The sequence below is a fragment of the Monodelphis domestica genome, chromosome 6 (genome assembly GCF_027887165.1).
Source record: "Monodelphis domestica isolate mMonDom1 chromosome 6, mMonDom1.pri, whole genome shotgun sequence".
NCBI classification, from domain to species: domain Eukaryota; kingdom Metazoa; phylum Chordata; class Mammalia; order Didelphimorphia; family Didelphidae; genus Monodelphis; species Monodelphis domestica.
Window position 1 is genome coordinate 43,068,706 of NC_077232.1, and position 27,205 is coordinate 43,095,910.

A 27,205-nucleotide genomic window follows, 5' to 3' on the forward strand; every position below is an offset into this window, starting at 1 on the left:
CAAAACAACACCAGAATTTCAAATAAAAAACAGAACAGAAAATATATTGAAATCTTATATTTAAAATTTTTGCAATCAAAATATGGACATATTCTGAACCAGAGGAAAAGTTTCACAAATATTTTGAAGATTAAAAATGGCATAGAACACAAAGCAGCTTGAGATAAGGGCATAAAGTTTATTCCAATGGCACAAAGGATTTATGGCAGATTCTTTAGGAGTACTATCCTATACTCTACACCCACCATATCCTTACCCCCTAACCCCTGGGCTAGTTGTTCCTTAAAAGGTATTGAGACCTTTCTCAAGAGTTGGTTGGTTCCAGGGACCAAGGGCTCAGGTGATTGATTGCTTTCTGATCATGTCTTGACTTCATCTACAAAAAGAAGACTCAAGACATTGGAGGGTTTATTTATTCTTTGAGTCAATAAAATTGCCTACAAGTGCTAGATTTACAAAGGTTATAATACATAAGAAACTTTGTCTAGAGCAGCTTTGGAGAAGGTTTTTGAGTTCAAGTGCCCAAACTGCAACTTCAAGCTGTCTGTGAGCTATCCCACCTTACTCTAGAGAGCAGAGGAAGTGCCAGCTGAACAGAGGAACAGGGCATGCAAAAAATGTCCTTAGGCACTGGGAAGAGGGGGAACAGAGTTCCCCATGCTGGCTCCCTGCACAGTGCCAAAACTTTGCCAACACTGGTCTAGAGGGTCTTCCCCCAGAAAAATGTTCTACAGCTGAGGGGAAAGAATCTAAGAGGGGAAAGATACAATGAAATGAGAGAATGTTGGCTGGTGGATTGGAACAGGAACTTTGCTCAGTTGAATCAAGTCAATATCTCTCCTTGTTGTATATCTTTCTCCAGCTATGATTAAGTAAATCTCATTTTGTTCACTCTTTCATGTCTCTTTTTGTTCCAATATGGAACATAAACTACCAGGGGACTGGCCTGAATCAGACTCAGAACAGCAGATAACAAAAAATGAAGACCTAACTAAATTACTAGAGGTTTTTTTCATTCAGCAATGTAAAAATGACAGCAAGTAACTAAGAAACTATGGCTGTCAAAACAATAGATTTTGATCAATTAGATCACTTAAGGTGGCCAAATTCATTCAAAGCTACCAAGGACTTTTAAGTTCAAAAAGAATGTTTAATGTATTTTGCCATACTTAGCATTCAAGACCATCAAAAAGAGTTTATAGTACTCACATGCACTATGTCATCCAAACTGTTGAAAATGTACTTTCTGGCTTCTTTAGACTTCATTCCTGTCTCTGCCTCATGCTCTTCAAGAGTCTATACATAAAAACAACAATTTTATTTCTTTTTCTTAAAACATAGACATTAAAATATTTTCAGTATACTAAGGCAGTAGAAGCTTAAAATAATACACATTAGCAATGCTGTATAATATGAAGATGAAAGGTAGAATGGGGATAAAACTTTCAAATGCTACAGGATTACATAAACTAAAGTTACATAATTACATAAGCAATAACTAATAAACCTAATCTGTCCCCTTCTCTCAAATGTTAAAAATTTTATTAAAAAAGCATACAATTAAAAGAAATTATAAATAACATAAAAGTATACCAAGGTAGAAAAGATCAGTGACTTTGTTGTAGAGAATGAACTGATTCTTTTTTTAATATTTTATTTTCTCCCAATTACATGTAAAAATAATTTTTTAAAACTTCTTTTTAATTTAGAGTTTCAAATTCTCTCCCTCTTTTCCACCCTTCCTCTCTCCAATCCTTTTCCCACCTTCCCTGAGATGATAAATAATATGATACAGATTTTACATGTGCAATCAAAACACCTTTTCATATTAGATAATGGACTGGTTTTTAAGAGGGTAAAGAAAGGGGGAAGGGGAGGGAAATAATTCTGAACTGAAAAGAAAACTAAAATTTTAAAAACTTCAGTAGGAAAGGGAAAAAAGAAATTCTATTCAAATGAAGTACAAAATACTTTAAAATATTTTGCTAAGGCACAGACTGGACTCATATATGAAGAAAGAAAAAGAAAGAAGCAGAGAAAATGAGCTGAATTAAACTCGCAGAGTTCTTAAATGGTTTGGGCACTAAATTTATGCAACACGGAAAGAAAGTACAAGCAAGAGCAAAGGGAAGTTTAAGCAAAGAATTTTCTGAAGGTTTTTATTCATTACCTTTAATCTCCATCCAGAATGTGAAATATCTATTTCTCTACAGAAGAATCTTGTAGATTTTGTCCCTACATTTAACAACTGTTCTCCTGGTAAACCTTGAGTCTGTGAAATGTAACGAATCTGAAAAAAAAGAAAAAATTATTAAGGTTCAATTTTGAATCCTACTTCATGGCCTGTATCGGTACGAGTGTTCCCTTCTACCAACAAATCACAATTCTTGTACAATTTAGGAGTTGCTGTGGCCAAATAATTCATCACTCTCCAGCCAACTTGGCAGTGAGGTTCTCTGAGCTTACTTTAGGATATTACTCAAACAATAAAAATTGAGGGGGTTATTGGAGTTATATCTAAAGCCTTTCCAGCATGGAAGAACCTATCAGAGTTAATATTCCACTAGCACAGCCTTTGAGAATCCAAAGTATCTTCTGTAATGTAAAAATATCCACTTAAAACTGATCTTTCAAGAAACCACTATAGAAAAAATTACCAAGATAACTAGAAATAAAAATTTGTGGGAGTAGGTTGGGTAAGACTTAGCAATGATTGAGTTGAGATTGGAGAGAGAGGTTAGGGGAGAAGGAAAAGCTAAATATGATCCCTATTGTTGCCAACCCTGATGACTACAAAAACGATATAATCAACAGAAAGAGGAAAATGTGGAGGATGAGTGGTATGCAGACTTGAAGAATGATTACTATTTAAAATCAGAAAAAATAAATGTATGAAATTCAGTTCAACTATAACCTCTCTTTAATACAAAAGACAAAAATCAGGCAAATGGACAGTATTATGTCACATTCCACTAACTTGTCTTGACAAAGGAAGTGTTCAATCAGTTCAATTACTGATCAAGAATTAACTCTGGAATAGTGAGAAAGGAAACACAGTAGAAATCATGAGAACAATAGCCTTTGGAGAGGCCCCTCATCTTGGAGGAGGCCTCATGGCTGGAAGCCATGTTAAATTTAATTCTCTGCCAGGCCCTCCCTTCCTCTCTCCCTCCCTCCCTCCCTCCCTCTCTTCCTCTCCCCACCCTCTCTCTATCATTTCCTTAATTTCTTCCCTCTTTTTGTAAATAAACTACCATAAAAGCCATTCTGACTTGAGTATTTCCTTGGGATTTAGTAATTAAATCCCTGGCAACCAACTCGAAATATATTCAGTCCAACCATAATTTTTAGCCCTAACACATCCTACTTTCCGTGTTTAGTTTATGACCTCCAAGTCCCCCAATTTGTCCTCTTTTCTATCAGCCCCAACTCCTCTTTTCTTTCCTGGAAGGCAAGACAGATTTCTATACCTGATTATCATGTATGTTCTTCCTTTACTGAGTCAATTCTGATGAGAGTACAGTTCACATGGTCTCCCTACCTCCCATATCTTCCCCATCACTATTAAAGCTCTTTCCCCTCTCTCTTATATGCAATAATTTACTCCATTCTGTTTTCCCTTCTCCTCCTCCCAATGCATTCCTCTTTCTCATGCCTTAATTTAATTTTTTATATTATCCCATCATATTCAATTCACATCCTTGCCTTCTGTCTATGTATACTCTAACTGCCCTAATAATGACAAAGTTCTTTGGCATTACAAGAATCATCTCCCCACATAGGGATGAATATAGTTTAACCTTACTGAATGTGTTTAGACTTCTCTTTCCTGTTTACCTTTTTATGATTCTCTTGAGTCTTATATATGTGAGTCAAATTTTCCATTCAGCTCTCATCTTTTCATCAGGAATGTTTGAAAGCCCTCTATTTCATTGAATGCTCATCTTTTCCCTTGAAGAATTATGCTCAGTTTTGCTGGGTAAGTAAATCTTGGTTGAAGTCCTAGCCCCTTTGCCCTTTGGAATATCATATTCCATGTCCAACTGATCCTTTAAAATGCAGAAGCTGCTACATCTTGTGTTATCCCAACTGTGGCTCCACAATATTGAATTGTTTCTTTTGGGCTGCCTACATTATTTTGTCCTTGACCTGACAGATTTGGAATTTGGCTATTATATTCCTTATTATTATTCTTTAGGAATCACTTTCTGGAGGTCTTTCAATTTCTATTTTGTCCTTTGGTTCTAGAATATTAGGGGTTCTAGAATATTAGGGCAGTTTTCCTTGATGATTTCTTGAAAGATGATGTCTAAGTTCTTTTTTTACCTTTCATGAAATCCAATAACTTTTAGATAATCTCTCCTGGACTTATTTTCCAGGTCAGTTTAAAAAAAAAATATTTCACATTTTCTCCTTTGTTTTTTTTTTGTTTGTTTTTAACTTTGTTTGATGTTTCTGGATGTCTCAAGGAGTCATTAGCTTCCACTTGCCCCAGTTCGAATTTTAAAGGCCTAATTTTCTCAAGGAAGCTTTTGTACCTCCTTTTCCATTTGGCCAATTTTACTTAATAAAGAGTTCTTTTCCTCATTAAATTTTTGTCCTTTTTTCCCCAAAGAGCCAATTCCATTTTTCAAGGAGTTTTTCTCTTCAGTGCATTTTGTATATCTTTTTCCTTTTGGCCAATTTTGCTTTTTAAGGAGACTTTATCATCTTTGTTGTTTTTTTTAAATTCCTCCTTTACTGATTGGCCTACTGTTTTTAACATATTCATTTCTTCAGTATTTTTTGTGCCTCTATTATCATGCTATTGATTCTTTTTTCACAATTTTCCTGTATCACACTCGTTTCTTTTCACAATTTTTCTTCTATCTCTCTTGACTTTTTAAATCCTTTTTGAGCTCCTCCATTAATTCTTTTTTTGGACTGAGAGCAAATCATATTTTTCTTAAGAGGCTTTGGATGCAGTTTTATTCTCCTGAGTTTGAGTCTACTCTGTCACCAAAACAACCTTCTATGTTGAATTTATTTTTTTGTTTGCTCATTTTTGTGCTTTTTTCTTTCATTTTAGTTTTTAAAACTATTCAAATGGGGAGTGGAGGGCAGCTGGGTAGATCAAAAGATTGAGAGTCAGGTGTAGAGGTGGGAGACTGTAGATTCAAATATGGCCTCAGACACTTCACTAGGCAAGTCACTTAACCCTCATTGCCTAGCCCTTACTACTCTTCTGCCTTGGAACCAATACATAGTATTGATTCTAAGACAGAAGGTAAGGGTTTAAAAACAAAACTATTCAAGTCGGGCTCTGAAACTGTGGTGAAAGGAACAGCTGTTCCAAGCTTCAGGTTCTTTGTGCAACTCTTGTCAGATTTGGCACCGGGTATCTATCTGCTTTCAGTTCTTCCAAGGTGGTATTGTAAGACTTAAATTAATATCCCATTACTCGAAGTATTATATTTTATAAGATTTATTAATAATCACTTGAAGTAGAAGAAATAAAAGAACAAAAGTAAAAGTCTGAGTTAAGCCACGTGAGTAAAATTCTCCTACCTGGCACTCACCCAACCACTACAGTCAAGTTCTTGGGAAAAGAGTGAGAGGGCGGAGCTATACTCAAAATATATCCTCCCTACATTAGCACATAAGTGAGAAGGTACATGGAAGCTGGGAAAGAAAGTTCTGGGGAGCAAGTTCTAATTATATAGTATGATGTAAGGAAAGGTGTATTTAATACTCTCCTGGACTGTGCTCCATTCTGTAATTCAAAGCATTTTTACCCCCCTTGGAATTGGAACCAGAGTCTTCTGCTCCGCTATGGCTGCAAGTGCTGTTATATACTGATGCTCCTCCTCACCCTGAAACTATGCCCCAGGACTGTGATCTGGATCTGCATATGGGCAATACAAGAGTCTTGCCCACAGAGTCAACAAGGGGACCTCTATAATCCCCTTCTGAGCTGTTATGTGACACCCCACCACTACCACCACCCATACCATCCTGTGGCTGAGAGAGCCAGAAGCTGAGACAGCTGATTCAGTTACACCTAAGACCTTGGTGCCTGCCCTTGTGCATCAGATCCATCATGCTAGCTTTCTAAGTTGTTTTAGGTTGAAAAGTTACCTCAGCCTATCTTTTTTTGTAAGTTATGCTGCTCCAAAATTTGTTTTGAGGTATCAAATCATTGCTTTTTGGAAGGCAATTTGGTAGATATTAGATAGACTCCTGCATCCTCACCTTCTTTGGCTCTACCTTCCAATTATAATCTTTAAACCAAGTACTATAAATAGAAGCATTATGTTTGTACAATGTCACTGAAGTGGTGTGATTACCTATCTGGCCCATTCAAATGTTGGAAGGCATTTCATTAGTGACATTCTATGAAATAAATATACTGTTATTTAAATCTTTTACATTATCTTCAAGAATCTTTGTAATCTTTTCTTAATTATATTTTGTTGTAAAACCATAACTAAAATTGGTAGCATAACTCTAGTGAAAAAAATTCAAGAGTCAAGAGGAACCAATTAGGATAAAATTATTCTCAAGTAAAAACAAAAATGGCCTTATGCTAATCCAATCTGCATTAGAAACATGATCAGAGGACATCTTTTGAAAAACATTTGGACAAGGATGAGTTTGTGAACAGCAAACTCAATGAATCAAAAGTATGATATGGTAGCCAAAAAGCAAATTCAATCCTAAGTCATTAAGAGAAAGGTAACAAGGTACCTCTGGATAGAGGGCCAAACCTGGAGACAAGAGTCCTATGCTCAAATCTGGTCTAAGATGTTTCTTAGCTCTGACCCTGGGCAAGTCATTTAACCCTAATTGCCTATCATTTACCTCTTATCTGCCTTGAAATCAATACTCGGCAATACTTTGAATCAATAGCATTGATTCTAAGACAGAAGGTAAGAGTTTAAAAAAAGAAAAAAGACTATATTAAGAGAAGCTTAGAGCACAGAGGTAAAGGATGCCATAGCCTTGCCCTGGTCAGACTACATCAGGATTGGGAGTGAGGGGTAGGATCATATTTTAAGAAGGGCATTGATGAAACAGTAAGATGAATAAAATGGTAAATATCATACCTCCTGCACATCAGCTGTAAGAGCCTGAGGTGTTTAGCCTAGAATGAAAAGACTTAGGTAGAGCCCATGATACCTACAGCTTCAAGGCTGAAAAGCTATCACATAAAAGGATTAGACCTATTTTACTTGAAAGTAGGGGACAGAAATCAAAGAAATTGCTGGACATTACAAAGGGCGTGTGTGAATGGAGGCAAGCAGTCAGATGCAAAAGATGTTGTAGAGGTGGAAATGTACAGATTTGGCAACTGCATAAATATGAAATATAAGGGAGAATGAGAATCCAAAGTAATGTGGAGGCTTCATATCTAGGGAACTAGAAGGATCTGACCTGCTTCCCTGTGCTCGCTCTAGCATGGGTCAGGGGAGATTGACCTAGGCACATTGACCGGAAAGGATCTGGTTAGGATCCAGGGGTAAAGGAGAAAATATAAAAGAGGGAGTTCCAGGAAGTGGACTCTCTTTACTCTTGAGAACCCAGTGAAAGGACAGTGACTGAAGAGAGAGCCATGTGGAGGAGCATCCATGTGGCTAGTTTAGAATAGACTTCTTTCTCTCTGTCTGCCTTCTCTTATTCAAGTAAAATAAATTCAAGTAAATATTCATAAACTCTATGGAAATTAAGGACTAGGGTTTTAATTCAGTTTTAACAGTTTACAAAGCATATTTATCTACATGGACCTTCACAGTGCTATGATGAAGATGCTACTGGACTACCTTCTACAAATGAGGAAAAAAATTCAGGCTGGTTAAATGCCTTGCCCATGGTCCTGTAGCTAAAGTGGCAGAGGTAAAATATGAACTCAAGACTCTTCTGACTAAAGATTCAGAGTAGGGTTTTGAGTTTGTCTTTTTTTTTAAAGCCCTTACCTTCCATCTTAGAATCAATACAATGTACTGGTTCTAAGGCAGAAGAGCACTAAGGACTAGGCAATCGGAACTAAATCACCTGTTCAGAGTCACACTCCTAAAGGCCAGATTGGAACCAAGGATCACCCATCCCCAGTCCTGGTTCTCTATCCACTGAACCACCTAATGCCCTTCAGTTTTGAGTTTTTAAAATGTTCTTGGGAATGCCTGAAAACTCCACACACACATTAACTGCATTAAATTAATTCAGAACTTTAGAAAGCCACAATTTAAAAAAACATTATTTATCAGCAAATATTCTTTTATTTTTAATTTTATCTTTATTTTATTCCAATAACAAATTTACACATAAGTTTTCCAAAATTATATGATTCATGTTGTCTTCTTCCCCATCCCAGAGCTGATAAGAAATTCCACTGGGTTATACTTGTACTATCCACTCAAAACATATATCCATATTATTCCTTTTTGTAAAAGAATCATCTTATAAAACCAAAACCCCAAACTAATACACCTGAATAAACAAGTGATAAATCATATGTTTTCATCAATAGCAAAGCAAATATTCTTAAAGGAGTTCTATAGAATGCAAGGCCAAGATGGTTGAGTAAAGCAGGATCTCACCTGAGCTCTCCCAAATTTCCCTCCAATTTTTAAAAAGTTATGGTCAAAAAACTTTCCTGCCTAAGACAACTTAGGAATTTCACAGGAAAGGTCCATGTCAGGGAGTCAGGCTTAGAGCACAATGTAGTACAAGCATGCACCATGGAAAGCCAGCAGTAGTCCTTAGGAACAGGTGCATTGCAGGGAGGGAGAGAGAAGGCTAAAAAGAAGCAGTAGCTTGAGTAACTAAGTTCACAGAGGGTAAAAAGGGGATGGACAACTAGTCAGAAAGGATCAAAGGGTCAGAAGGATCCTTTTCCTGGCACTAGGTGTGTAATGGTAGAAATTTAAGGCTTTCTGGGAGAGATTACAATATTGTAATGGTTAAGAATGTGGCTACAGGATTTATGTAATATTGAACAATGGCCGCCAAGGAATTTACTTATGAAATTCCTAAAATGAAACACTCAAGTCAGAATGGAGTTTATGGAGGTTTAATCACACTGGGAGTAGGGAAAAGGATAGGGAGAGAAGGAGAGAAGAGAAAAGGGAAAGGGGCTACTCAACCTCTGACCAAGGCAGAGGGAGTTTTAGGCCCAAAGGCCCAGGTGGAAAGAATCAGTCCTTAACTCACGTGACCGATCTGAAGGAAAGCTGTCTGCGGGCGTCCTCTCTGTCCAAGCTCCTAACACCAACTCCTTCTCGCTATCCCCACAGGAAGTGCGCGAATTCCAGAGGCTGTTCCCTCCCTCACTTCCTGTGTCTCACAAATGCCAATGGTTGGCTCTAGCTTGGCTTAGGACAGCCCAGGTGGGCAGTTAGTTATTTCTGATTTGTCATTGACTAGCACATGCCCGTGTAGTGTGGGTGTGCACAATTTTTTGGGTGCTAGACCAAGATGGAGACTTTTTAAAATTCACAATCCCCCCTGATGATGATTGGGAGACTAGTCTCCCCAATTGATCACTAAGCATAAGCATACTGCACCCCAAAAATTTCTAACTATAAGTGTATACAAAATTTTTTTTTTTACTAAGTGGAAAATTATAATAGCTATAAATATGGGGAAACAGAGGAGAGAGAAAGACAGCAAACCAATGTTTTGCTGGGCGCATTGACAAAAGCCAATTAGGGGGCAGTCCCCTTTGGCATAAGAGTGTACATTAAAAAATGTTCAATCAACCACACCCCAAGGTTCATTCTGGATCTTCCTGTAGTGAAAAGGTTTAGATATCTTTCTGCAAACAGTTCATTCTCTGGATTCAGTTAGTTAGCAAGCTTCTTCTCTGAAGATTTATCTCGAACAAAATTTAAATCTTGGATTTGATGAAATACAATCCCCCCTGAAGAAAGTGTTGAAAAAACACTGAGTCCAGCTGAGGATTCAAGTTTTAGTTGTGGGAGTGTGGGAGTTAATTCAAAAGAAAAACAAAACAATATGAAAATAAAATCAAAAATCAAAATCAAAAGAAGAAAAGGGAAAAATTAAGGGAAAAAATATAAACCTTTTATATATGCATATTTATATTAAAGAAGAATTCAAAATCAGTATCAAAATCAAAAAATCTATGTATACAAAATTTGAAAAAGCAAGAATAAAAAAAAAAATTTTTTTCCCCACAGGCCCCTGTATTAGGGTCCAGTTAAGTAATTTCTAATCCCACAAGTCTGTAGGACAGAATGTAGCATATTTTACTTCCCTATTTGCAGCCAAGGCTACAGGAAGTTGCCATACTATAGGAGAGAAAAAAGAGGACCAGATTTTTATTTTATATCTAGGGAAGTGTTATTCCCTCGTCTGATTTTACCTTCACAGGTACAAGACCACAGGTGCAAGACCAATGCAATGTCCTTTTGTGGTTCCAGGCAGAGGAGAAGCGCTAGTGCTTGTAGCCACAAGGGAAATGGGGTCACAGGGCATAGTTCGAGGGATGAGAAGAGTGCTTGTCCTCACTGATGGGGGGTTAGGGGGTGTGGGACCTAGTCTTAGGTCCAAGGTAGAAAGATGCACTGACTCATAGGAACTAAAGCACTTGTGGTCACAGTTCCACAGCATAGTGAAGAGTGCTCGTCATTGTTCACAGATAAGAGCACAGGTCAGGAGAACTGTGACATACTTCTCTTTAGATTACACCACCTTGAAGAACTAAAAACTTACAGAGCCCAAAACTAGCTCAGAAAGAAAAAGAAGCACAAAATACCTGAAGCTTGGGACAATGCCGCTGCAGCCAAGGAGTAAAACCCAGTTTTAACATGAAGTTAGAAATCAAGAAGTAGGTTGGAAAAAATAAAAGACTTTCAAGCATGAGTTCTTTTGAAAAACCCAGAGCTGAACAGAAAATATGACTTTCAAATATAAGATGCAATAAAAGCATAATTTTCTAATTCCTGAATTTTACTAATATTATTTTAAAAGATCCCCATGGTAAAATTCACATGAAGGATTAGGTATTTCTTTAATTTTTGAACAAAATTTTAAAATGTTAGTTTTTGCATCACTTTCATTTCCAAATATATTCTTCCCTTACTCTGTAAACTATGACTTTAAAATAGATATTTTAAAAAGAAAGGGAAAAAAACTGCTTGAAACCAACCAATACATCAACGATATCTGGCCAGTAAGGACTAGGCATCAGTATAAGTCTAGTTATTTTAAAAAATTTTTATATTCAAATTTGTTAGCAAGTATCATAACAGTTCTACTACCTGGTCATACTCCAGGGCTCCTGGGTATAGTGGCCATCCAAGGAATAACTCAGCAATCACACAACCCAGCGACCACATGTCTATGGCTTCACAAAATGGCAACCCCAATATGATCTCTGGAGCTCTGAAAAATTAAACAAAGTACATTTGAAGAACTTACTAAATTAAAACCAAAATCTAAAATAGGATTTTAACATTTTCATTACTTTTAAAATGACTTTAAGCAAAATATCCACTGACATAAGAAAATGATTTACCTCTTTTTCTACTTAAAAATTATAAATAGGGTTTTTCACCTTTGCAATTGTGAGATTTTCTTATACTTTAAGACCCTTTGTACACATTACTGTCAAATCATAGATTCCCTTTGCATTAATAATCCATCTGTGCCAAGAGTTTGATATTCCAAAGTGCCTATCAAAGATCCTGCAGTTCTAACCTTCATATTTAATGTTAATAAGTTTACCTAGCTTCTCAAATCACAGCAGGTTATAAGCAAGAAACTGGAGGAGTGGGAAATGAATTAGTCACTATGTAGTAAGAGAACATAGTAAGAGAAATAAATGATAGCTAAAAGCTTGACAGAAGGAAAGGCCAAAAAAATCTCTTAGAACACAAAATAATGGATAGTAATAATAATTATTAATTTTAAATAATTAAATTTTAAATATATAGAAAGTACATAGTTTAGAAAACCATCTATGACTATCAAAATGGTTAAAATAAGTCTTTTAACACCCAAAGGATCACTTTGGTTATCTGTAATTATACCCACACCCGACTGCTCCTTCATTTCCCTAGAAAGCTCAATAACAGCTCAAGTTAAATCTTTGGCCTAGTCTATACCTGAATGCTAGTCATAGAATAACAATCAGAATTCTAATCCTAAAGTGACTAGAAAAGATATATTAAACTCTTTGAAAATTGACATTTCAAATCCTGGCCACAAGGGAATTACATGCTGAAGCACTCCTTCCCTATCCCACAAATAAATAGTCAATCTTTTTACCAAAAATATGTTACAATATTCCCCAGGAATAAGCAGTTCCTAAAGTGATTTTTTTCAGGATAAATATTGTAAATTATCTATTATCCGATGTTCTATAAAAATGAATCCTAAATATTTTTATATGTAGTATGATAATGGATATTTTATTATTTTATTTTAATATCGAATTTCCATATAGGTTTTGCTAAGTTATATGGTCCACATTCTCTCCCTCCATTTTTACTTTCTCTCTCCCAGAGCTGACAAGAAATTCAATCTGGGTGATATATGTATTATCTTGCAAAACATATTTCCATATTTTTCATTTTTGTAACTGAACCATCTTATAAAATCAAAACTCCAAAACATATACTCAAATAAACAAGTGATAAATCTTATTTTCATCTGCATTTCTACTTCAACAGTTCTTTCTCTGGAGGTAGATAGCATTCTTTTTTCTTAAGTCCCTCAGAACTGTACTGGATCATTATATTGCTGTTAGTAGCAACGTCTATAACATTTGATCATTCCACAATATTTCAGATACTGTGTACAATGTTCTCTTGGTACTGCTGATTTCACGCTACATCAGTTTACATAGGTCTTTCCAGCTTCTATTCATCGTTTCTTATAATACAAAAATATTTCATTATCATCATGTACCACAATTTGTTCAGCCATTCCCCAATCAAGGAATATCCTTAATTTCCAATTCTTTGCAACCAAAAAAAAGAGCAGCTATAAATATTTTTATGCAAACAGGTCCTTTCTCATTTTTTTTAAAGTTCTTTGGGATACAGACATAGTAGTGGTATTACTGGATCAAAAGGTATGCACTGGTTTATAGTCCTTTGAGCATAATTCCAAATTGCCTGTCAAAATGGTTAGATCAGTTCACAACTGCATTAGTATTCCATTTTTGCCAAATTCTCTCCAATATTTATCATTTCCCTTTACTGTCACATTGGCCAATCTGATAGGTATGAACTGGTTCCTTGAAGTTGTTTTAATTTGCATTTCTCTAATCAAGAAGGATTTAGAACATTTTATCATATGACTATTGACAGCTTTAATTTCTTCATCTGAAAACTGCCTATTCTATCCTTTGACCATTTGTCAATTGGAGAATGACTTGGATTCATATCAATTTGACTTAGTTCTTTATATATTTGAGAAATGAGGCTTTTATCAGAGAAATTTGTTATAAAAATTTTTTCTGAGTTTGTTGTTTCCCTTCTAATCTTGTTTGCATTGGTTTTGTTTGTACAAACCTCTTTTATATAATCAAAATTATTCATTTTTTATCTTGTAATGTTCTCTGTCTCTTGTTTGGTCATAAATTTTTTCCTTCCCCATAGATCTGACATGTAAACAATTCCATGTTCTCCCAATTATTATAATATCACTTTTTATGTTTAAATCATATACCCATTTTGACCGTATTTTGGTATAGAGCAGTGATGGCCAACCTTTTAGAGACCAAATGCTGTGTTTTGCCCCCCCCCCCAGTCTGAGTGTCACACATCCCTCTTACCCCAGATAGAGGTAGAGGAAATATTCCCATTGGGCTGCTGTGCAGAAAGGCATGTGAGGTGAGTGGCCCCAGCATTCTGCTCCCTACCAGCTATGGGCCATGTTATGAGCTCTGCTCCCCTCAAACCTAGCTCTTCTCCAACCTCTCCCTGGGAATCACCCTCACCACAGACTCAACAGGCTACTATCTGCATCACACCCAGGATGTCTGCTGTCTCTCCCCTCAGCTCCTTATCCCAGACAGAGGAGGGAAGAAGCGCTCCCATTGGGTTGCTGGGAAGAGGAACAGGTGATGAGAGAAATGTCCTAAGTCACATGGAATGGGAAGGAACAGTTCTGCCTCAAGTCCCTCTGCCTTTCTAGTAATGAACTCTGCGCATGTGTCATAGGTTTGCCACCATGGGCATAGGCTATCAGATACTGATTTAAACCTAATGTTTGCCAAAGTGATAATGATAATGGATATTGATTAGCTAACTTGAGATATGGGCCAAAAGTACCTTAAGAATCATGAAGAAATGTTAAATTACTTTTCTAAGACTTTTCATTTAAGAATCTTAACTTTCTTTATCTCATGGACCTCTTTGACAGTATAGAGAAGCCTATATAACTCAGAATCATGTTTTGTTTTTTAAATCATGCAAAACATATTTCCATATTAGCCATATTGGATATGAGAAGCAAGAAAAATAAAGTGAAAAAAGTCAAGCTTCCGTCTGTATTCATACTCCATTAGTTCTCTATCTGGAAGTAAACAGTATTTTTCATCATGTCTTTCAGAATTATCTTGAATCATTATACTGCTAAGAACAGGCAAATCATTAAGCAATCATTGTATTATGTATAACATGTATAATGTTTTCCTGGTTCTGCTAATTCACTTTGTATTAGTTCAAATAAGTCTACTCAGATTTTCCTGAAATTATCCTGTTAGTCATTTATTTCAGCACAATAGTATTACATTACAATTTACATTACATTACATCATATCCATAAATTGTTCAGCCATTCCTTGACTGATGGGCATCCTCTCAACTTCTACTTCATTGCTACCATAAAAAGAGATGCTATAAGCATCTTTGTACATATTTCTTTTTTGATTTTTCTTTGAACTCTTTGGGATATAGACCTAGTAGTGCTATGGCTCGGTTAAAAGGTGAAGCATTCTCTCTGTCCACACAGATCTAATACCCCTTAAAGGCCTGTACTAGAAGCCCTCTATTTTGAGGGGACCTACCAGAGTTTTAGCCCCACTGAATCACCTTTGAAAACAGGGTGACTCTGTACTTTATTTCATAGGAGGATCTAAGTGCAGGTGACTGGTACATAACTTTATTGAACTGTCTTTCAGAAAGGGATTTGAGGCCATTAGCTGAGTGGAGCAATGGAGAGTGCCAGGCCTGGAGTCAAGAAAAGCTGAGTTCAAATATTACTCCAGATATGTACTAACTATGTAGTCCTGGGCAAGTCACTTAACCTCTCTCGACCTCAATATCTTAATCTGTAAAATGGGTACAATAACAGAATCCACTTCCCAGAGTTGTTGTAAAGATCAAATGAGTTAACTTTCAAAGGCACTTTGCAAACCTGAAAGTCCTATGCAAAAGCTATTATTATAATTACTTACTATTTTATTAATATTATGAAAATAAGGAGTTCTGCTACATTTCCAAATCACTCATGGAGTGAAAGTTCATTTGTAGATGTAATTCAACTTAAGTCAACAAACATTTTCTAATCACTATGTGCCAGGCACTATGTGTGACATTCAATAAATATTATTAAATGTATGCCATGTGCAGAATTCTATGAAATACAATAGATTAAAATAATTTCCTCAAAGAGTTTATGTTCTAATGAAGATAGGTTACTGATATAATCATTTCTGAGTGGTCTATGTGCAGTCACACCACTTACTTGTTAAAAAAAGATAAATATCAAAATGGAGGAATATGGAAAGCTGATATATAATTAAGGCAACTCCAACTTGACCTAAGTAATCTGCTAATATAAGAAAAATAGGAAACGGCTAAAAGGACTGACACTGACACTATCATTTCCCAAAGGAGCTTAACAGATAAAAATTAGTTGACATGATGAGATCAAAAGATCCTAGAAACCACCTCAACCTTCTCAGAAAATGTTACATAAGTCTTACCAGGTGGAGAAATAACATCCAAAAGCAATACTAATTTAGATAAAGAATGTAGTGAAGTGAAGGGGCCAGTTGACATGTACTTAGAAAGTCTTGGGTTCACATCCCACTTCAGATACTTAGGAGAGAAGGAAGGCTGAGCAAATCTCTGAAGCTTTCTATGCTTCATCTTTAAAATGAGGGAGTTAGATTTGATTATTTCCAAGGTATCTACCACTCTAAATTTATAATGCTGAACAGAATAAAATTTTGTTTGTAAAATCTTAGGGAAAATAATGATGCAAGGTTATGAGCAATATTTATTCATATGAAGGTACAGAAGCAATAAAGGGACAAGCAAGTCTGTGAAAAAAATTAAAAGTACAATTAATCATATCTAGAACATTTAAAGAAAGGATAATGAAAACTATAAAAACCAAACATTTACTAAATAAATGAATAAAGCATTTTTTGTGCACTCACTGTACAAAGCACAGTGCTAAGGGCTGAATATACAAATAAAAAAGTAGGACAGTCCTGGTATTTAGGGCAGTTACTTTCTAATGGAGAAGGAGAAGATATCTATAGAAGGCTTCAACTGCAAGTGAGATGGAAAGATCCCACTGTTCTTAGAATTCTGAAAGTTCATTAGCAAAGCAGACGTTACTTTTAACTTTTAATGTCATTTCTACTGATAAAATCATTAACATTATTATTTCTAATAATCTTTAATAAACCTCATAAAATATAATATTTTTATCAGTAGAGACTAATTTAACTTTTACACAAGGAAGAGATGGCATCTAGACAGTTAAAAGTTTCACTAATGGACAGGGCAACACAAATTTGCCTAGCCCCTACTTGGAAATATAATGATTTCCCCCAAAGATTCATCATTGCTGGTCATTTAATGAAGCTTTACACAGGATCTGGTCAGGATTTGTGTAACAATAAATAGAAATTAATTTCTAAAACAGTGTTTTATAAAATTCATTCAACTATTAAATGATCATTTATGGAAATGTGATTTGGAAGTGTTTATGGAAACATTATTCTATGACCCAAAAAAATCTATAAAAGTATTAGTTAAAACTACCAAGATGTCTAACATGACTATTCACAAAGACCACAAAAGTACCCAAGCCAATGTTCATTCCCCTAAATTCCCCTTTGTTTTTCAGATCTAATTATTCTCCACTTCTCAAATTTGTTATTCATTATTAAAAATTTCTAAATACCTTTGGCTTATATTTTCCTTTTTCCAAGTAATGCATTTATTTATTGTACCTCTACTACTGAAATAAGAACTACTCTATTTATAGGAAATCTTTGCTGTCTATAATAAGCTGTGTAACTAAGTATCTTTTTCAACAGTTTGGTGTCATGCCATGTCACACTGAAACAGGTAGGTAGCTTTAATTAGGCCACTGTACCACACTGCACAAAATTTCTTCACATATGATTTGACTTCCTCCAAGTTCCTAAGTGACTATAAAACAAATTAGAATTAGAAAATTATTCTGCTCCAAAATATCAATCTCAGTTCCTAGAGGCACATTAAGATGCTCAGACAAAAAACAGAGGTTAGATGTCAGTCTAGGTTCAATTCATGAAAAGATGGCAAAAGCATTTTTGATATCACTTTTCCCACTAATGAAATATGATAGTATGCCTTGTCATTTAAAATGTGTTCTGAATTAACAGTATCTTTCTCTTCTGGGGAGGAGGGCCTTGAGAGTTTTCATTATTTGATTTTGTACAGTCAAATAATAATTCCTGAAGTTCTGAACCACCTCATACCTGTAATAGTGGGATTTTGCAAACGTCTTCTTCCTATTACATACCAGAAGAAGAATTCCTTCCATAAAACAACCAACAAAATGTTCAATCTGCCTTTAAAGCCTTCCAGTGAGGGAGAATCCATCATCTCTTGAGGTAGTCTTTTCTTTACACCAAGTCTAAACTTGTGTCTCTATAAATTTCTCTATTACCTCTAGTTTTACACTCTGACAACAAGCAAAACAAATAAAATCCCCTTCCATATCCAGACTTTCACATATTTGAAGACTAAAATTACTATGTCTCCCCCTAAGTGTCCTGGTTTCTAGAAAAAAAAATTTATAACACATTATATCTAAGTTCCTCTACCATCCTGACTGTCCTTGAGATTATTAATGGCCTTTCTAAAATGTGGCACCTAGAACTGAACTTAATATTCCTGATGAGGGCTAAGACAGACTCTCATAAGATCATCATCTACCCAGGACTGAACTTTTTGCTTACCTAAATGCAGATAAAACTATCTTAATTTTATGGGTGCATTTGTACCATATCACATCAGTCACTCATATTAAGCTTGCAGACTGTTTAAAACACCCTTTTTTTTTAAAACTGCCAACCATCTCTGGCCTCCCACAAACAGTATACTTGTAAAGCTGACTTATAGAAAGTCCAAATATAAAATCAGTTAATTCGTATTTATTATTCCAATGGCCAGGAACTACTATTCCCATTTTATAGTTGAAGAAACTGAGGCAATCAGAAGTTAAGGGACTTGCCCAAGGTCACACAACTAGTAAGGATTTGTATTTTTGTAAGGAGGCATTGTATTCTGGGCTTCCAGATTCCAGACCCAGCACTTGTTGCATAATGGGGCCACCAAGCAGCCTCAAAAGAACTGCTGTCATGCAAATAATTAGGAATTGATAATAAAGATTAAATAAGGTCAGTAATCAAGTTAAGCTGATTTTTCTTTCAAAATATAATGAACAGGATGATTTTAGAAAGAGCTGGAAAGATTTATGAACTGATGCAGAGTGAAATAAGCAGTTAACCCTAGGGCAGTCACTTAACAATATTTGCCTTAATTTCCTCATCTGTAAAATGAGTTAGGGAAGGAAATGGCAAACCACTCTAGTATCTTTACCAAGAAAACCCAGAACAGGGCCACAAAGAGTTGAATACAAATGAAACAACTAAACAACAAAAACCCTTAAGGGGTTAAATTGGCAAAGAAAACAAAAAGATAGAAATTATCTGTGATTGAGGAGCTGCTGGGAGGCAGGATCATATTCTACAAAGTAATCTGTAATTATACTTAAAAAGTGATTGAAAGTCCATACCCTACAGTCAGAATTTCTTGTGGCAGCAAAGAACTAAAAGTAAAATCAGTACTCACTGATTGGAGAATGGATAAACAAATTGTATACATGAAACCAATGAGTTATTACTGCACTATAAGAAATAATAAATATATACAATTTGAAGATGCACATGAAATCATAGAAACTTATATAAATAGAAGCAAATTGAAGCAGGAAAAAATTGTGCAAAATAACGATGTAAACAGAAAGAATAAAAGAAAATTGAAAGCTGTGACCAGGCTTGGCTCCAGGGAAAAGATGGAAAAATGTCACTTCTTCTTTTCTCTAGAGAAATGAGAGGATATTTACACAGAACCAATACGGAAAGTTATATGAGATATTATATACATTGTCAATGCATTGGCTAGTTTTATGGATTTTTTTTTTCCTTTAAAAATGTGTATTACACTGGCAAGAATTTAATTCAAGATTCTATTCTTTTGATTTAACTTTGAAAAACCTTACACTGAGGGGTAAAAAAAAATATATATATATAGTGGAATGAAGAGCTCAAGAGGGATCTTTGTGCCAAGGTTCCAGGTTTAAAGATATCCATCCCTTGGGAAAATAGAGGCTACTGTGCTTTGAACAATTATTTTGAACCAAAGGACTATTTTAATTTGGATTTTAAATGAATAAATTTATGGATTTACCTAATAGATCAATAAACTTCATTTTTTTCAGAGGAAGGCACACTAGGGAAGGAAATATTAAGTATGTTCAGGAATAAATGTAAAAGCAGATCCAAACAGGACATCTTCAAAACTTACATATGGCATTTATTGTAAATAAAAAAATTAAGTTGTATATAACAGTCATAGCTTTTCATATAACCCTTTTTTCCATGTCTAATTTGTATTTGGAATGCTGTTGTATTTGGTGTTTAAGTTCATACTAAGAAAATGAAATAGCATTCAACAAATAATATTCAACAAGTGCCATTCAACTGAGTGATCTGTTTCTAAACCAAAAAGAAACCCAATTATTTCCATTTTTAAAGCATGAAAATGTCATTAATGAATGACAGAAAAAAATGAAACTAAGTTTAATCAGTTATATTTGTTCCCTCTTCTAAAAAAAACGTTACTGACCTAAGTTAGCTTGATAGAATTATTATATAAAAAGCACAACACAAACTGTGATTCTTTTCTGTAGATTCTGAATAATTTTCATATTTATAGGTTAAAATTGCAGCATTTCTAAAAGCCATCAAATATTTGTAAATAAACATTGTTGAAACATCAAGATACCACTTTAGCATGCCTTTTTAATTTATATAATTTTTTAAAAAATATCAATCCAGTGGGCAGCTGGGTGGCTCAGTAGATTGAGAGCCAGGCCTAGAAATGGGAGGTCCTAGGTTCAAATCTGGCCTCAGACACTTCCCAGCTCTGTGACCCTGGGCAAGTCACTTAACCCCCATTGCCTAGTCCTTACCACTCTTCTGCCTTGGAGCCAATACACGGTGTTGACTCCAAAAGGGAAGGTAAGGGTTTTATTAAAAAAAATGTTATATATATATACATATATATATATCCACATGATCAAAAATTTAGTAACATTTTTCAGTTATGCTTTACTGGGCTCATTGGTAGATATCAGTGTGATTTTCTTCTCTTTAGAAGATACATATTTTAAGCCAGATATAATTTTAAAAAAGGAAATATGCTGATTTCATAACAGCCCTATTTGGCATTTTAATTAAATCTTTTCATGACTCAAACATTTCTTCATAAAGTTTTTTTTACATGATATATTGCATTCTAAAAACCTTTAGATAAAACATCCTATTCTGAGAGCTACTGTGGTCCCAAGAAAGACTAACAGAACCAATTTTACTCAAGTCAAATAAAAGATATTTATTAAGCACTATCACATGCCAAGTACCAAGTGCAAAGCAATGAGGCTAGAGAGTCAAAATATAATCACTGTCATCAAGGAGCTCATGATCTAATGGAAGAGTAAACATACAAATTATGTTCAAACAAGATATGAACAGGGTAAATTTGGTATAAATATCAAAGGGAAGGCACTAGCATTGAGACTGACAAAAGCTGCTTGCAGAATGAAGAATTATAGTTGAAGACCTGAAGGAAGTTAGAAGACAAAGATGAGCAGAGAATTAACAGGCACACAGTGCAGTCAGTAAAAATACTAAGTAAAGAAATGAAGTGTCTTGTGAGAATAACAGCAAAGAAACCAGTGTCACTAGAAGGCAGAGTATATGTAAGGCAGTAACCTATAAGAAAACTAAATTGGTAGGAAGGGGCCAGGTTTTTATTTTATTTTGGAAATAAAAGGAAACCACTACAGTTTATCGATTTATGGGGATAATATGGTCAGACCTGTGTTTTAGGAAGATCAATTTGATAGTGGGTAGAAGATGGACTAGAATGGGCAAAGACTTGGGGAATGTAAACCAAGCAGAATTCTACAGCAATAATCCATGGGTGAGATGATAAGAGCCTGTACCCAGGTACCAACAGTGTTAGAGGGGAGAAAGGGGCTTATATAAAGTGATATCAGAAGTATACAATCAACAGCATTTGTCAATTGATTGGATAATAGTGGTAAGAGAAAGTAAGAAGTGATGGATAACAACTAGGTTGTGAAAAATAATCTGAGCATCAATGGCTAAAGCTTCTTTATTCTGTACACTTCAGATGCAATGACCAGATCCAACAAACATGCATTAACTACTTACTGGATAACAGTGTTTGATATATTTCATTAAAGAGAGTAGAGCTAGTTTCACAGAGAAGACTCGGGAGAGTGAGGGGGAAGAAAAGAGGGGTGGGGGAAGCCCCAGAACTTTATTTATAAAGATACATAATTTGCTAAAAACAGAGCTGCCTTTTTTTGTTTTAGCAGTTGTTAAAAGATTAATCATTAAGTTGAAGAATACTACATATTACTTTGTGTAGTTACGAGGTTTTTATGTCACTGAAAATCAAAGATATACCAAGCCAAAAATTAAGTTCCTCTTTTCACAAATGTTTCACAATTTAAAGGCATAAGACAACTCATATATTAGACTAATTAACTGTACAAAAGCATTATATACAAATTTAATCTATTTGAAGAGGCTGATAGACAAATGCAAACACGTTATGGCACAATTCATGTACATTTTACTCCATATTAAATCAAATCAATAAGAGCTTAATAAATGCATACTGTAGGGCAATGAACAAGAGGTCCTGGGGGAAGGGATGAAGATTAGATAAGGCAGTCTCTCATCATAAAACTTACATATAAGACCATAGTATATAACTACAATAGTTTCAAAATAAAGAGCAAGGTCCTAGGGATACGGCTCTAAATGTGTGATGGAAGAAAGGCTATGTAAACTACAAAATAACATTACTATTAATATAAACATTTCAAATTTTGTTCACTGAAGCGAATGGAAATAGGCAGCTATAAATACATCTCTTCCTTCAGGGAAACATTCTTTTAAAAAAAGACAAGCTCAGTATTCAAACTAATTTATCGGGGGAAACCAGGAGGCTCAGTGACTTGGACCCAGAGAACAGAAGTCCTGGGTTCAAATTTGACCTCAGACACTTCCTAGTACCTAGACCTTTCTGCTCTTCTGCTTTGGAACCAATACATAGTATTGATTCTAAGATTGAAGGTAAGGATTTAAAAACAAACCAAAAAAAAAAACCTAATTAATCTTTTCAAACTGAAAACACATTTTTTAATCTTTCAAATTTTTAAACCATCAACTCTGAAACCATATCAGTTCCGAACAGATCATATCTTAACCAGAACACATCACCTGAGGGGCATTAGTGAGTCTTATATGTAATATGCATTCTAAAACAGGAGGACCTCTCAATAAATCACCCCAGCAGGGTGCACACATATATGCCCCTCCAAATAGATCATTTCACAACTAAAACCATCTTTTAGTCTTCAGGCAGCCAAAATACCTAATAACTTTTTCCTCAGGTCTAACTTACCATATGGAAGTCAAATGCTGATCAACCCCAAACCACATTGCTGATAATGACAGGCAAGGATGTAAATAGAAAACAGTGCACTGTACTTCAAGTTAAGGAGAAGTGGATCAGAATTTGGTTCTCTCATTCAAGTCAGATGCTTAGAACTCAGAAATTCATTTTCCCTAAAAACCACTATAATTGGTAGGCATGTGTCCCACAAAAGCCTATTTTGCCTATAATCTAAAAGATGTACCATATATTTAAAATATTTTTAACCTTCTTTTATTAAAAATACAAAATTTAAACAAATAGAACAAAAAATTGTTAAAGTTAGACATAAATGATTCACATCCATCTCAAATGCCATTGCTTGAGGGGAAAAAACTAATCTATTTGTCATTTAATATATTTCAATACTCTGAATGCTCTGTGATTTCACTGATATTCATAGTTCTAATACTGAAGATGAATCAGACAGTCACGTAGCATTTACTAAGTGCCTCCTGTGTCAGACACTATCCTGAATGAGGGCATCTTCTCTTATCCATGTCTTCCTATAAATAACCACCTAAGGGTTTATTCCTAGAGATCTCTTGATATTATGAGAACACCACCTGATATTATGAGAACTGCAAAAGAGCATACTCATCAGTCACTATCGGTTATATTTGCATCTGCATATGTATTTTGGCCTTTTAAATACTTTTACTTTGACTACTATATTAGTCTCCAAATTTGTGTCTCTGCCTCAAATATCTCCCCATTCAATCTATTTCAAACACAGCTGCCAGAATGATTTTTAGATAATTTAAAATCTCTCCCTCCTTCTACTTCCTCACTTATCCCATCCCGCAAAAAAACCATCACAAAGAAGTATGGTCTAGCAAAACAAATTCCCTTAATGACTATGCCCAGAATTGTATGTATGTCTATCTCTGCATTTTAAATTAATCTCTTCTCCAGCAGTTGATAAGCAGAATGCTTCATGTTTAGACCTCTAAACTAGTAGTTTAACATTGCACTGACCAGATTTCTAGTCTTTTGTCACTGTATAAATTGTTCTGTTCTGTTCACTTAGCTCTGCAACAATTCAGAGAAGATGTCTTCTCAGTTTCCTCTTAAACTGTGCATTGTACAGAACAAAAATAGTCCATTATGTGCAACTATCAGAGTTTGTTTATACATTCCCCAACAGGAAGACAGTCGCTTAGTTTCCAGTTTGGGGTTAGTGCAGAAAAAACTGCTATAAGTATTTTTTTACTTATGGGTTCTTTTCCTCCTCCTCCTCCTTTGATCTCTCTGGGGTCTAGGCCTTGAAAATAGAAGCACTAGGTCAAAGGGTAGGCACTGGTTAGTGATTTTACTGGTACACAAGTAGGGACTCTTGGTCAGAGAGGAGATAGATTAGACAGCCAGTTTCAAATTCTATGACAGTTAAGAAATTGCAGATTTCAATAATCAGAGAGATGCAAATCAAAACAACTCTGAGGTATCACTTCACACCTAGGAAACACTGTGGGAGTAGAAACACCAAAGAAAAACAACTGCTTTGACTACATGGATCGAGGAGGATATGATTGGGGATGTAGACTCTAAATCAACGGTTCTCAACCTCTCAATTTGTAGCAATGAGAATACATAATGCATATCAGATATTTACATTCCAAATCATAACTGTAGCAAAATTACAGTTTTGAAGTAGCCACCAAAATAATTTTTTGGTTTGGGGTCACTGCAACATGAGGAACTATATATTGCAGGGTCACGGCATTAGAAAGGTTGAGAACCACTGGTCTAAATGAACATCCTAGTGCAAACATCAACAACATGGAAATAGGTTCTGATCAAGGACACATGTAATACTCAGTGGAATTGCGGTCGACTACGAGAAGTATGGGGGGAAGGGAAGGAAGGAAAGAATATGATTCTTGTAACCAAGGAATAATGTTCTAAATTGACTAAATAAAATTAAAAAACAAAAAACTAGGCTGGGAGACAAGAACTAGAATGGATCATTGGGTTGTTCCAAATAAAGGTACTCAATCTTGATGAAAACAAATAAAGACAGCTGTTAAACACACACACACACAAAAAGAAATTGCAGATTTCAAAGAACAATGAGTTAAAACTAGCTAGCTGCTAATTACCAAAGAATTTGTTATTTTGCATACTTGGGAATATGCTAAGGAGAATTTCTGTCTCCTTTGCAATATCATACAGTATAAAGAAATTTAAAACATGGTTATAGTATTCTTCTTTTGTTAATGAAAAAGGTTACCCAAAAGAATAGAAATTAATACCATCACCTAATGCCAACATGTTTTTTATTTAATCAGTATAAATGTAACAATTCAAGTGGATTTGGTTTTGATGTTATATTTAAAATTTCTCCCAGTATTTTCTGTGACATTTTGAAATAAAAGCAACATCTAGGCCTCAGACTTGGCATTTCTTAAAATACAATTTTAACTACAAACTAACTGTATTACAACAACAACAAAAATACTATACAGCAATGTTATCTGTTAAGCATCCTAGTGGTAATGCAAACTAAAAGCGAGGAGGAGGAGGGGAGGGGGAGGAGGGGGGAGGGGGAGGAGGAGGAGAGGGAGGAGGAGGAGGAGGAGGAGGAGGAGGAGGAGGAGTCTCTCAGAACGATTGTCTTTGTGCATTTTTGTACAGAGACACTTGTGCATGAAAATTTAAGTGGAAAAGTCGATGCACAGAGACAGTCCCACTCTCTAGGCATTGGAACCCTGGGTCCAATGGCACGAAAACTCGTTACACCTGGAGACTTCCTCAGCTGCATTGGGTGGCCGTGTTGTCTTTTGTGCTCCAACAGGCCCTAAGCACTCCACAGTGCTTTGCTGCGTCGCCCTCTAAGCCGTTGAACCTTCTTATTGGTTTCTTCCACCTGTTCAGCCTAAGCAGTCTTCACATGCTGGGTGAGCAAAGCCCTGGTTCACCAGGGGTCAAGAACCCAATGGCTACCCTCACAAGGTTTAGCCGATCTGTCGAAGCTGTTGCCTGGGGTGTGGCCGCTGCCGCATGCTAGCAGCTACTGGGAGCCACAAGTGAGAGCTGGGTGTCAGGTGGGGGTCAGAGGCTGGAGAGCTGCCCTATGAGGGCACAACAAGCCCTCCATACCAGAGATACTACCCCTCCCCGAGCACCCCATACACCCATACTGCCACTTCAAAAAACAAACAAGAAAATCTAACTAAAATGTCAACCGAAAAACCTAAAAAGGTATGAATTTACATTATATACTGTAATTTTTTGCCAAAGCCAGAAAAGTTGGACAAGATAATTTTAAACAGACACAACTCACTAATAGGAAATATTTTCCCAAAACAGGGAATAAAGAGGCTGTATTATCTTTACAGAGAACAAAGGCAATAAATCTACCCCTACTGAATACCCTGTGCTATTAAAATTGACCATAGTGGGGAAAAAATAATAGCAGCTGGGGTTTGCAAAACACTTTATATAATCCCAATTGATTTTTTTTCAACATATGAATTTAGGAGTTTTTAGCTAAAATTTAGCTAAAAGAGATATAGTGGCTTGCCCAAAGTTCCTATGGCACGAGCAAACGAAAAGTTTTAAACTCTATTTAAAACTTGCTGATTCCAAGTAAAGGACCAAAAAAAAAATTGTAGATGGCAAAAGCAACCTATGAGGAGAAAATATCTTTGCTCTGAGTTCCAAAAACACCACAACTCAAAACCACCAGACAATTTTTATTCAGGCCCTGGCTACTCTCAAAAGAAGGAAAACGAATACACAGTGAAATAAAATCACAGGTATAAATTCACAAAAATATTGATTTAATTTAAACAGCAGCATAATAGGCAGTGCAAATTTCACTGGATCTAGTTTTCTTATGTTCTATTTCTTCCTTGGAAACTCTGGCTTTGTATTCATGGCACTTGAATAAGTAAGTGCTGTCAAAACCCAAATATGACAAAGTAGGAAAGCCAACAAATCAGCCCACACCAGTTAACAGAAAATAGTATTTTGAAAAACAGCTGTTCACAAATATGAGGAAACTGAGGCCTCAAAGAGGTGAAATGCCTCTCACAGTTTCACTTGGATATTAAATAGTTTAATTTCAAGCCCAAGGATCCTCTGATTCCAAATCCAGCACTTTCCCACTATCCCAGATGTCCTCTCTTAACTGTTTTTCCCTGATT

General features: G+C 35.5%; 1 protein-coding gene across 11 annotated transcripts in view; it reads right to left on the reverse strand.

Moving 5' to 3' along the window:
* Positions 1–27,205, reverse strand: part of HIPK3 (homeodomain interacting protein kinase 3) — a 97,816-nt gene that overhangs the window by 20,282 nt on the left and 50,329 nt on the right. For all 11 annotated transcript variants that reach the window (XM_007497239.3, XM_007497241.3, XM_007497238.3 and 8 more), the window contains 3 exons: positions 11,262–11,385; positions 2,171–2,290; positions 1,210–1,296 (listed from right to left, as the gene is read on the reverse strand). In XM_007497239.3, the coding sequence (XP_007497301.2) occupies positions 1,210–1,296; positions 2,171–2,290; positions 11,262–11,385 (331 nt within the window). The remainder of the gene's footprint in view (positions 1–1,209; positions 1,297–2,170; positions 2,291–11,261; positions 11,386–27,205) is intronic.